Raw genomic sequence first — 13,392 nt, 5'->3', positions numbered from 1 at the left:
CAAGGTCAATAAGCCCTTCAAGGTCAATAAGCCCTTCAAGGTCAATCAGCCTTCAAGGTCGGTACGCCTTGAAGTGTGTGCAGATATATAACAGCAATAGGGACATCTAGTGGTCACTGATGGTACATGAGGATTGATCAGAGCAGAAGCCTCTTAGTCCAGAAGGCAGTGTGAAGACTGATGAAGATGAAATGATGAAGACGAGGAGCTGGCCCATGTGTTCTAGGCCTCTCCGTTCCCTCTGATCCTATCTCTGGAGAACCACTGTTCCCTGGAGCAGCAGGCCGTCATGGCCCGGCAGCTCCGCCGCATCCTGGGGGACCAGCTTCTGACCCAACCGCTGGAAGGACTGGACCCGCAGGACCAGCACTGCCTGCCTTCTCCAGAGGTGAGCCTGGTCCACCTGGACACATTACACACACTACACACACTACACACACTACACACACTACACACACTGCACACACTACACACACTACACACACTGCACACAAACTACATACACACTGCACACATTAAACACACTACACACACACACTACAAACATTACACACACAGGACACACATTACACGCTACACACATTACACACACTACATACATTAAACACTACACACACAATACACACATTACACACATTACACACACTACATACATTAAACACTACACACACAATACACACATTACACACATGACACACATTACACACTGCACACATTACACACAGTAGACACACTCCACACAATACACAAAATACACACACACTACACACACTGTACACATTACACACACTACAGACAGTACACACGTTACACACACTACACACACTACAGACAGTACACACATTACACACTCACTACACACAACACGCACATTACAAACACACACACACTTTACATACATTATACACACTACACAAACTACACACATTACATACACTACTTACACTGCACACGTTACACACACTACACATTCATTACACACAATACACACACTACACACAACACACACACTACAAGCACACACACACACCCTACACACATTACACAATCACTGCACACACATTAAACACACTACACGTGCACTACACACATTACACAGACTACACACACGATACACACTACACACATTACACACACTACATATACACTACACGCATTACACACACACTAGACACATTACACACACTACACATGCACTACACACATTACACAGACTACACACACATAACACACACTACACATGCACTACACACATTACACAGACTACACACACATAACACACACTACACACATTACACACGCTACACATACATTACATGCATTACACACATTACACACACACTACACACACTATACACATTACACACACTACACACACTGCACATACATTACAGACATTACACACAATACACGCTGCACACATTGTACACACTACACACTGCACACATTGTACACACTACACACACTACACACACACTGCACACACACTACAGCCACTGCATACACTACACCAGCGTTTCTCAAAGTGTGGGGCGCGCCCCACTGGTGGGGAATGGAGACATGACAGGTGGGGCGCGAGGAACTTTCCCTTTTTTTTATAATATTCTTAGATTTTTTTTTTTTTTTACTATGCTTTCATTTTCTCTACACACTGTAAATCACTTTGTGATTCTGTCTGTGAAAACCATTATATAAATAAATGTAAATTACTTATTTTTCCTGTAGGCTCTTAATTTCTAGGTAGGAGCGAAAGTTTGACAGTCACAGCAACAGTAACTAATGGGGGCGGGGCTAAGCGGAACAAACTTTCGCGCGGATGGGTAGCAGGCTAGAGTGTGGACCACAATTACACAATATGGATAAATTTGTGACACGCACCTCAAAGGCCGTCAAGCCAGAGCCAGCGCCTGCAGAGAAACAACAATCTGAGCGGTCTAATCAACCGAAAAGAAAATATGATGAAGGGTATCTTACTCTTGGATTCACGGCAGCGGTGGTGGGGGCAGAGGAGAGACCCCTGTGTGTTCTGTGTCTAAAACCGCTAGCAGCAGACAGCATGAGACCCAACAAATTGAAGAGACACCTAGAGACCACACACCCCAATCACGTCAATAAGCCACTTGATTTCTTTCAAAGAAGACTGTCAGAGTACCGTCAACAGGAGAAGCGCATGGTAAAAGCTGCATCAGTCAACAGTAACGCTCTCATGGCTTCATATAGAGTTGCATACAGAATTGCACAATGCAAAAAACCACACACAATTGCTGAGCAGCTCATTCTCCCCGCTGCAATAGACATGGTGTCGGTCATGCTTGACGAGACAAGTGCAGCAAAATTAAAAGCTGTCCCCCTGTCAAACGACACAGTTGCGAGACGTATATGCGACATTGCAAGTGATCTTGTGGAACAACTTGTAGACAAATTAAAAGAAAGTCGTTTTGCTTTACAAGTGGACGAAGCCACTGACAACAGTAAAGGCTGCCTGCTCATCGCATACGTTCGCTTTGTGAATGGCGAGTCACTGTGCGAGGATTTACTGTTTTGCAAATACATAAAAAATAGAGCCACTGCTGATGAGCTGTTCAAGATAATGGACAGTTTCTTCAAAGAACATAACCTTAAATGGGAAAACTGTGTGGGCTTTTGTTCTGATGGAGCACAGACCATGGCAGGGTCACGAAACGGGCTAATAAAGAGGGTTGCGCCTAATGCACATTGGACACACTGTGTCATTCACAGGGAAGCACTCGCGTCAAGGCAGCTCAGCCCCGAACTCAATGAGGTTTTAACAGATGTTGTGAGAGTGGTAAATTTTATCAAAACCCGACCACAGAAAGTGCGACTGTTCTCTGCACTGTGTGAGGAAATGAGAGCTGATCATACAGCTGTGCTGTTTCACAGCGAAGCAAGGTGGCTCTCCAGGGGCAAAGTGCTGACGCGCGTCTTTGAGCTCAGGGCAGAGATTCAGATCTTTTTGGAGGAGGAGCGCATGCATGAGGCTGCAAGCAAGTTCAGTGATGAACAATTTCTGTTGAAGCTGGCCTACCTCAGCAATATGTTTGGCAAGCTGAATGAGTTAAATCTTCAGCTCCAAGGCAAGGATAAGCACATACCCCAACTGGCAGACAAAATCACTGCGTTCTCCCGAAAGCTCGAGGGATGGGGCAGGCGCCTCGACCAACAAAATATTGATGCTTTTGAGAACCTGGGTGAGGTTGCTGAAACCACTGATTCTGGTGCCACCACAGTGATCCCCTGCATCAAGCAACACATCTCCTCCCTGAGAGAAATGTTTCACAAATACTTCCCCATCAACAGTGCTCAGTACAACTGGGTTATGGATCCATTCAATGCAGCAGGTTGGTATTTTGACATTTTATTGAATATTATACATGCATTTTATCTGTGTTGTATGCTACTTACTAACTGGAATGGATTGTTGTCAAACTGATTTATTTGTATTTATTATGCAATGAAAAATATAGTAAGCCTATTAATTTATATTTTATCTGCAGCACCTGCTGATTTCATGTCTGCTGAGGAGGACCAGTTTATTGAACTGACATCTGACTCCACCCTGAGGCTGAGGTTCACCACTCAGACTCTTTCTCAATTCTGGTTTGGAGTGGAGAGGGAGTATCCACTCATCGGGCAGAGAGCTGTGTGCATTCTTCTCCCCTTTGCCACATCTTATCTGTGTGAGATAGGTTTTTCAGCTGTTGCTTCACTCAAAACGAAGTACAGGTCTCAGCTGAACATTGAGCATGACTTAAGAGTGGCAGTGTCAAGCCTGCAACCCCGATTTGAAAAGCTGTGCAGTGCAAAACAGGCTCATTGCAGCCACTAATGCTGGAGTACTGTAAAACTCATGTTCACTTGCCCTGTCTTGCCAAATGCATAGCTCCTCCTTTTTTTTTGCAAAGATTGCAAAGTGGCACTTGTATTTTATTTATTATTGAACGTGATGCAAGTTATTTGATTTATTATTGAACTTTATGCAAGTTATAACACAGCGGCACAGTTATTTTATTTATTATTGAACTTGATGTTATTTTATGTTATTGAGTTTGAATGTATACCACATGATGTTACTTGATGTTCAATAAATTTGAAAATGTTAAGCTTGGCATTAGCGTTCTGTTGGGGCGATGGGGGCAGGTGGGGCTTGAAAACTCCCCCTTGTCCAAAGTGGGGGATGAAAAAAAAAGTTTGAGAACCACTGCACTACACACACACACTACACACATTACACACACTACAGACACTGCATACACTACACACACACACTACACACATTACACACACTACACACACATTAGATTTTTGGAGCTAGATTTTATCTAAGGACTATTCGTCAGTCAGTGGAAGGATGTGATGACTGTGTGTGTGTGTGTGTGTGTGTGTGTGTGTGTGTGTGTGTGTGTGTGTGTGTGTGTGTGTGTGTGTGTGTGTGTGTGTGTGTGTGTGTGTGTGTAGGACCTTAAAGGTAAGATCCTGGTGAAGGGGAAGAAGATAGAGGAGGAGGAGGAGGTGGGGGGCTCCTGCAGCTCCTCGGACTTCAGCTCCTCAGATGAGGAGACAAGTCGGGCCGACGGGAGGAAGAACGATGGGCGAAAGAAGGACAAGAAGGAGGAGAAGAAGGTGTGAAACAGCTCTTTATGTCAAAGGATTCAGATTTGAAACTATTCTCTCGACAGGAAGTTTAAAATGGAGAAGCTTCCTGCTATAGGAGTCACTTTACGGTTCACGGTTGTGCACGACTGTTCACAACGGTTCGTGACTGTTTACGACTGTTCATTGTTCACCACTGCTCATTACTGTTAGTTGTTCACAACTGTTCACTATTTCACGGCTGTTCACAACTGCTCAAGACTGTATACGACTGTTCATGACTATTCACTGTTCATGACTGTTCAATGTTCACAGCTGTTCATTGTTCATGACTGTTTATTGTTCAACTCTATTCATTGTTCGCAACTTTTCAATTTTTACAACTTTTGACGATTGTTCATTGTTCACGACGGTTCATAGTTCACGACGGTTCATTGTTCACGACTGTTCATTATTCATGGCTGTTCACTGTTCGAGACGGTTCACAACTGTTTGCGACCGTTCACAACTGTTCACGACTGTTCACGACTGTTCACGACTGTCCATTGTTCACGACTGTTCATGACTGTTCAATGTTCACAACTGTTCAATGTTCACAGCTATTCATTGCTCATGACTGTTCAATGTTCACGACTGTTCATTGTTCATGACTGTTCAATTTTCAGACTATTCATGGTCATGACTGTTCACTGTTCACGACTGTTCAATTCAATTCAAAGTGTTTGTTGTCATGTGTACAGTAAAGAAATATGTTTTCCTGCACAATGAAACTCTTACTTTGCTGCCCACACTGACCTACAGTCATTTAAAAACTATAAAAAAATTATAAAAACTATATTAAACTACATTAATATACTTTATTTACTTTAATTGTTCCCTGTTCAAGACTGTTCACTGTTCATGACTTTTCAATATTCATGACTCTTCAATCTTCACAAACTTTCACAACTGTTCATTGTTCACGACTGTTTACGACTATTCATTGTTCACGACTGTTCACTGTTCACAACTGTACACAGCTGTTCACAACTATTCACTGCTGTTCACGACTGTACACGACTGTACACGACTGTACACGAATCTTCAATGGTCACAACACGTCACAATTGTTCAGGACCGTTTATGACTATTCATTGTTCACGACTGTTCACTGTTCACAACAGTTCAGAACGGTTCATGAATGTTCATGGCTGTTCACGATAGTTCAATGTTCACGAGAGTTCACAACCATTCAATGTTCACAACCGTTCACGACCGTTCACGACCGTTCATCACTATTCAGGACTGTTCATGACTGTTCAAGATTGTTCACAACTGTTCACAACTATTCATGGTTCATGACTGTTCGTTGTTCACAACTGTTCATTGTTCACCACTGTTTATTGTTCACAACTGTCCATGACTGTTCACAACTATTCATTGTTCACAAGTGTTTATGGTTCACGACTGTTCACGATTGTTTATTGTTCACAACTGTTTATGGTTCACGACTATTCGTTGTTCACAACTGTTCACGACTATTCATTGTTCACAAGTGTTTATGGTTCACGACTGTTCACGATTGTTTATTGTTCACAACTGTTTATGGTTCACGACTATTCGTTGTTCACAACTGTTCACAACTATTCATTGTTCACAAGTGTTTATGGTTCACGACTGTTCACGATTGTTTATTGTTCACAACTGTTTATGGTTCACGACTATTCATTGTTCACAACCGTTCATGACAGTTTATTGTTCACGACTGTTCACGACTGTTCACGACTGACAAGTTGGTGTCTGTGACATGGTTTGGATGAAGGAATGAACAGACTGTTTCCATGGCGACTGACCTGGTATGTGTCCTGCAGCCCAGTGAGTCCCGGCTGAGCCCCGAGCTGTCAGACCTGGTGGTCTACACCCGCAGCGTCCGGTTCAGAGGCTTCGCTCAGTCCGCCAGGAGTCCAGCGTCCCACCTGTCCTCCTTCTCCGAGAGCGAGGCGCTGCGACTCGCCAGAGAGTCTGGTGAGGCCAGAGCACAAGATGGCCACTCCCAGAGCGAGGCGCCATCGTTCCTCACTCATTCTCTCCATCTCTCGTTCTTCACTGGTTCTCTCCATCTTTCAGGGACACAGTTTGTGCGTCACAACAGCCACCAGCTGAGCCGGGTGTACCCGTCAGGCCAGCGCCTCCAGTCCTCTAACTACAACCCCACCGACATGTGGAACGCCGGCTGTCAGATCGGTCAGTCTGCTGCGGAACCCCACCCTCAACCTGGAAGCTCTTGATCAGCCCATGAAACTGATCACAACATACACTAGTGGGGGGGTGGGGGTATTAACACTGTTGTGGGGGGTAATAACACTCTTGTGGGGGGGTGTATTAACTGTGTTGTAAGGGGGTAAAAACACTGCTGTGTCTCTTCACAGTGGCGCTGAACTTCCAGACCCCCGGGGAGCAGATGGACCTGAACCAGGGTCGCTTCCTGCAGAATGGCGGCTGTGGATTGGTCCTGAAGCCGTCCTTCATGGTCCACAACCAGACCAGCTTTAACCCCGACAACGTGGGGGGGGGGGCTGGGCACAGACCGACGCTGCTCAGCGTCCGGGTACGACCACGCAGGCTGGGGGAAAACATCTGGGATGAACATTTGGGGGGAACATTTCGGTCGATCATCTGGGGGGGATCATCTGGGGGGATCATCTGGCGGAAAATATCTGTGTGGAAACATCTGGGTGGAAACATCTGGGTAGACGAGATGATCAGATGATCCTCGTTATCCATTTCTTCTCCTGAAGAAGGTTGGAGCTCTGAGGAAGTGAAGAAGGAGGAGGTTATTATTGTCACTGATCTTTTTCTTGTGGAGAGCAGAACGGATGTGACACCAAACACAAGCAGTGACCAGTGGAGGACCAGTCACCAGCCGAGGTGACTGACATCAAACCAACAAGTCCCGATTTACAGAGTGTGGGAGAGTTTGGAGCTCCAGCTGGGAGACCAGGGAGAGTTTGGAGCTCCAGCTGGGAGACCAGGGAGAGTTTGGAGCTCCAGCTGGGAGACCAAGGAGAGTTTGGAGCTCCAGCTAGGAGACCAGGGAGAGTTTGGAGCTCCAGCTAGGAGACCAGGGAGAGTTTGGAGCTCCAGCGAGGAGACCAAGGAGAGTTTGGAGCTCCAGCTAGGAGACCAAGGAGAGTTTAGAGCTCCAGCTGGGAGACCAAGGAGAGTTTGGAGCTCAAGCGAGGAGACCAAGGAGAGTTTGGAGCTCCAGCTGGGAGACCAGGGAGAGTTTGGAGCTCCAGCTAGGAGACCAAGGAGAGTTTGGAGCTCCAGCTGGGAGACCAAGGAGAGTTTGGAGCTCCAGCTGGGAGACCAAGGAGAGTTTGGAGTTCCAGCTGGGAGACCAGGGAGAGTTTGGAGCTCCAGCTAGGAGACCAAGGAGAGTTTGGAGCTCCAGCTGGGAGACCAAGGAGAGTTTGGAGCTCCAGCTAGGAGACCAGGGAGAGTTTGGAGCTCCAGCTAGGAGACCAGGGAGAGTTTGGAGCTCCAGCTAAGAGACCAGGGAGAGTTTGGAGCTCCAGCTAGGAGACCAGGGAGAGTTTGGAGCTCCAGCTAAGAGACCAGGGAGAGTTTGGAGCTCCAGCTGGGAGACCAGGGAGAGTTTGGAGCTCCAGCTAAGAGACCAGGGAGAGTTTGGAGCTCCAGCTGGGAGACCAGGGAGAGTTTGGAGCTCCAGCTGGGAGACCAGGGAGAGTTTGGAGCTCCAGCTAAGAGACCAGGGACAGATCAGCCTGCTTTGAAAGCTGAAGGTGAACATGGAGCGTGTCAGGTGGACAGTGAATTCTCCACTGCAGCACCTTGCTTCAACAAACCAAGCTTTGAACTGTGGAGCTCCACAGGACTAAAGCTAGAGAAGAAGTCTTAGGTTCTCCTGGAGATCCTCGGTGTGGATCATCTCATATCAGCCTGGTGTCGGACCTCTAGTGTCAACACAACCTTCACTGCTCACAAACAAACATGGAGTCTCAGAGGCATTTCTTTCTCCAGTAACAGTCCCTGAGGAAGACTACCCGCCCCCCTGAGAAGGACCACCAGGCTGAAGATCAGTATGGAAACCACCAAGCTGAAGATCGGTGTAGAAACATGAAGAGTCCTGAGAACATCTCCTCTCATCTCCACACATCCAAGAACTTTCAAGTCCTCAGGAAGAACAGAGGCTCGGCCTCCTCCTGTAGGGGGCGTCGTGTTCAGGAACCAGTCCAGTTTATCCTCTATAGTGACACCAAGATTTTTGTTTATGTGCACCCCCACGGTGTACACCTACACAGTGTGCACCCCCACAGTGTACACCCCCATAGTTTGTACCCCCACAGTTTGTACCCAGATAGTTTGTACCCAGATAGTTTGTACCCCCATAGTTTGTACCCCCACAGTGAATACCCCCACAGTTTGTACCACTACACTGCCCCCCTCTATACAGAGGCTGGTACATGAGGCCCCCTGGTACAGGCCCCTGTACTGCTGCTCCTGTGGCTGTATCGAGTGTCTGCTGGGACAGACACTTGTGGAGCATCAGTGCCGCTCCTGACCATCCAGGAGACCCCCCTCCCAAGCGCTAATGCTAACTGCTCTCCATCAGCTGGAATAGGTGTAGCTGCTAATGCTAACTGCTCTCCGTCAGCTGGAATAGGTGTAGCTGCTAATGCTAACTGCTCTCCATCAGCTGGAATAGGTGTAGCTGCTAACGCTAACTGCTCTCCATCAGCTGGACAAGGTGTAGCTGCTAATGCTAACTGCTCTCCATCAGCTGGACAAGGTGTAGCTGCTAATGCTAACTGCTCTCCATCAGCTGGACAAGTCAAACAGAATCTGTTTGACTTGAACATTTTCATTTTATAAGAAAACGTTTCTTGTTTTGATTCAGATCATTTCAGCTCAGCAGCTTCCCAAACCAGCCTGCGACAAACCCTCTTCAATCGTAGACCCTCATGTCTGGGTGGAGGTCCACGGAGTCCCCATCGACAACCAGAGGAAGAAAACCCAACATGTGGACAACAACGGTACTGCACCCTCAGGCTTGCTGTGTTGTTATTGTGATGTTGTTTTTGTTGTGGTGTGATGTTGTTATTGTGTTGTTGTTGTTGTGTGTCCAGGTTTCAGTCCCCACTGGGACTCCACCTTCCACTTCACAGTCCACGTCCCAGACCTGGCCCTGGTCCGGTTCCTGGTTGAAGACCACGACTTCACGTCCCGCAACGACTTCCTGGGTCAGTTTACCGTGGATTTCAGGAGCCTGCGGTCAGGTGAGTCCAGACCAGAACCAGAGGTAGAACCAGCACCAGACATAGAACTAGAACCAGAACCAGAACCAGAGAGACAACCAGAACCAGACACAGAGATAGAACCAGTACCAGAGATAGAACTAGAACCAGAGGTAGAACCAGCACCAGACATAGAACTAGAACCAGAACCAGAGAGACAACCAGAACCAGACACAGAGATAGAACCAGTACCAGAGATAGAACTAGAACCAGAGGTAGAACCAGACATATAACCAGTACCAGAGCCAGAACCGGACCCAGAGTGACCAAGGTTCTGTCTCCTCAGGGTTCCGTCACGTCCGCCTCCTGAACCAGGACGGGTCCAGTATCTCTCCGGCTTCGCTCTTCGTCCACATCAAGATCAGTGAGGACCCTGGAGGTCCGTCCAGACCCCCCACCAGGTCCCCTGCCAAATCCAGCACCAAGAAACCCTGAGACCCCCCAGGACCAGCAGCACACCTCCTGACACCAGGGCTGGGTTGTGGGTCTCTGAAGACCCCCCAGGACCAGCGCTGGACCACTTAGTTTCTCCTTTGAGTCGTTAAATTTGTTTTTATTTGTCATTTTAAAAGTCAGTGAGAAGTGAAGTTACGCCTGTCGACCACTAGAGGACCTCTCACCAGAAAACTTGACTCTTATTTTGGAAAATCCATCCAGGAAATTTCAACGTCTTTCTGACAGATTGTTTCGAGATTTGTTCAAGTAGCTTTAAAACGTAAACATTTCTATTTAATCCATCACTTTCTATTTAATCTATTTAATCTTAACACCAGGGGGCCCCCGCGGGACCACGGGGGGCCAGCAGGGGACCACTGGTAGGCCACCAGGGGGGGCTCTAGGGGACAACCGGGTGACCAACAGGGGGAACTAATGTTTAACATCCCCCACTGAGCAACTGTTGTCCCTTTGGCAGCTTTAAGAAGTCTTCCGGGAACCAGAATCAAAGTTTTTTTCTACGTCTTTTGTGGACTTTGCCAGGAGGACATATAATTGTCTAAACTAGAACTCTGGATGATGTGACGCAACGACCAAAACAAACTGTGACCCCACCTGGGGTTGAACCCAAACCTCGTACATGCAGGTACGACTCCGAACCACTAAACCAACAGAGCTCCAGGTCTTCTGTCAATCCTGACAATCAGTTTGGACGCATGGTACTTTTATATGACAAACAAAGTATTATGAATCAACGTTATCTGGGGCACACGTTTAGTCACTGTACTTTATAAGTTTGTCATATATAAGTGGCAGTGATCAATCCTGTTGATCAATATTGTGATCAATACTGTGATTACCACATTCAGGTTTTTAATTTTTGTATTTTAACTGAGGTCCACTCCGGTCCAGTCCAGTCCACTCCGATTCGGTCCAGTCCGGTCTGATCCGGTCCAGTCCAGTCCGGTTCACCCCTCAGGCCTCATGTTGGACATTTTGTAGCAGAACTTTCATCTTTAGAATCCTGGAAAGAAAAATCAGATTTTTTAATATCTGAAGGAAAATTATTTATAGACTGTAGCAGGGCCCTGTTACTGCAGGTTCTGTTACTGCAGGTTATGTTACTGCGGGCTCTGTTACTGCAGGTTCTGTTACTGCAGGTACTGTTACTGCGGGTTCTGTTACTGCGGGCTCTGTTACTGCAGGTACTGTTACTTCGGGTTCTGTTACTACGGGCTCTGTTACTGCAGGCTCTGTTACTGCAGGGATTCTATCACAGAGAAATAGACAGTCGATGGAAGCAAATGTTGAAATATTTGATGAAACATTTTAAGTTTTTAACAAATCCTTTCATGCAGGTTCCTAAAACAATCAGACGGTGAGCAACTTGTTGAAAATCAGAGGCGAGACAATGTATTGAAAAGTGAAATGAGTTTATTATAAAATGTCTAAAAAAGAGGAGGCCGCAGTACAACGTCTCTCCAGCAGAGGGAGCCACCGGCCGGCGCTCCTGCAGACACAGACACCACCAGTCGGGGGAACGATACACAATACTCTGCTCTGAAGTTTTCTGATACCAGGTACCACTACAGTAGTCAGTACTTACTGATACCAGGTATTGCTACACTCAGTCAGTACTTACTGATACTAGCTACTGCTACAGTCAGTCGGTACTCACTGATTCCAGGTACTGCTACAGTCAGTCAGTACTTATTGATACCAGGTAGTACTACAGTCAGTTGGTACTTACTAATACCAGGTACTACTACATTTAGTCAGTAGTTACTGATACCAGGTACTACTACAGTAGTCAGTACTTAATGATACCAGGTACCGCTACAGTAGTCAGTACTTGCTGATACTAGCTACTGCTACAGTCAGTCGGTACTCACTAATACCAGGTAGTACTACAGTCAGTCGGTACTTACTAATACCAGGTACTACTACAGTCAGTCAGTACTTACTGATACTAGCTACTGCTACAGTCAGTCGGTACTCACTAATACCAGGTACTACTACAGTTAGTCAGTAGTTACTGATACCAGGTAGTACTGCAGTCAGTACTCCGCTGGTGTCGTCAGGCTCCGACCACAGAGCCTCAACCGGACCCGACTGGACTCTACTCTAATACTTTATAATTTGTCAGAGTAGGAAACGTACAATACTGGTAGAGTATTGCTAATGACTTATTTGGTCAACAATATTATATTTCACTGTAGAACCACACACACACACACACACACACACACACACACACACACACACACACACACACACACACACACACACACACACACACACACTATGTGCTCCTATCCCGCTCATCCAGTTCAGGGTCGCAGAACACTGGAGCTGATCCCAGCCTACTGTGGGCGAGGCTGGATACAGGTCCAGGTGAGGTCTCGGTGAGGTTCATGTGAACCTGTCCAGGTGAGGTTCAGGTGAGGTCTAGGTGAACCTGTCCAGGTGAGGTTCAGGTGAGGTCTCGGTGAGGTTCAGGTGAGGTCTAGGTGAACCTGTCCAGGTGAGGTCTAGGTGAACCTGTCCAGGTGAGGTTCAGGTGAGGTCCAGGTGAGGTCTTGGTGAGGTTCAGGTGAGGTTTAGGTGAACCTGTCCAGGTGAGGTCTAGGTGAACCTGTCCAGGTGAGGTCTCGGTGAGGTTCAGGTGAGGTCTAGGTGAACCTGTCCAGGTGAGGTCTAGGTCAGGTTCAGGTGAGGTCTAGGTAAACCTGTCCAGGTGAGGTTCAGGTGAGGTCTAGGTAAACCTGTCCAGGTGAGGTCTAGGTCAGGTTCAGGTGAGGTCTAGGTGAACCTGTCCAGGTGAGGTCTAGGTCAGGTTCAGGTGAGGTCTAGGTAAACCTGTCCAGGTGAGGTTCAGGTGAGGTCTAGGTAAACCTGTCCAGGTGAGGTTCAGGTGAGGTCTAGGTGAACCTGTCCAGGTGAGGTCTTGGTGAGGTTCAGGTGAGGTTTAGGTGAACCTGTCCAGGTGAGGTCTAGGTGAACCTGTCCAGGTGAGGTCTCGGTGAGGTTCAGGTGAGGTCTAGGTGAA

General features: G+C 47.0%; 1 protein-coding gene across 1 annotated transcript in view; it reads left to right on the top strand.

Annotated features, from left to right (window-relative positions):
- The window catches only part of LOC308108284 (1-phosphatidylinositol 4,5-bisphosphate phosphodiesterase delta-3-A-like), a 22,281-nt gene extending 10,488 nt beyond the window's left edge, over window positions 1–11,793 (top strand). Inside the window, exons 9-16 of the mRNA XM_080461113.1 lie at window positions 227–388; window positions 4,477–4,641; window positions 6,462–6,615; window positions 6,718–6,834; window positions 7,020–7,198; window positions 9,512–9,647; window positions 9,741–9,890; window positions 10,195–11,793. Coding sequence (XP_080317239.1) covers window positions 227–388; window positions 4,477–4,641; window positions 6,462–6,615; window positions 6,718–6,834; window positions 7,020–7,198; window positions 9,512–9,647; window positions 9,741–9,890; window positions 10,195–10,343 — 1,212 coding nt within the window. The 3' untranslated portion in view covers window positions 10,344–11,793. The remainder of the gene's footprint in view (window positions 1–226; window positions 389–4,476; window positions 4,642–6,461; window positions 6,616–6,717; window positions 6,835–7,019; window positions 7,199–9,511; window positions 9,648–9,740; window positions 9,891–10,194) is intronic.
- The last annotated feature ends 1,599 nt before the right edge of the window (window positions 11,794–13,392 follow it).

This window comes from Lipophrys pholis (genome assembly GCF_963383615.2).
Source record: "Lipophrys pholis genome assembly, chromosome: 1".
Taxonomy (NCBI): domain Eukaryota; kingdom Metazoa; phylum Chordata; class Actinopteri; order Blenniiformes; family Blenniidae; genus Lipophrys; species Lipophrys pholis.
This window is presented reverse-complemented; position numbering and strand designations above follow the sequence as displayed.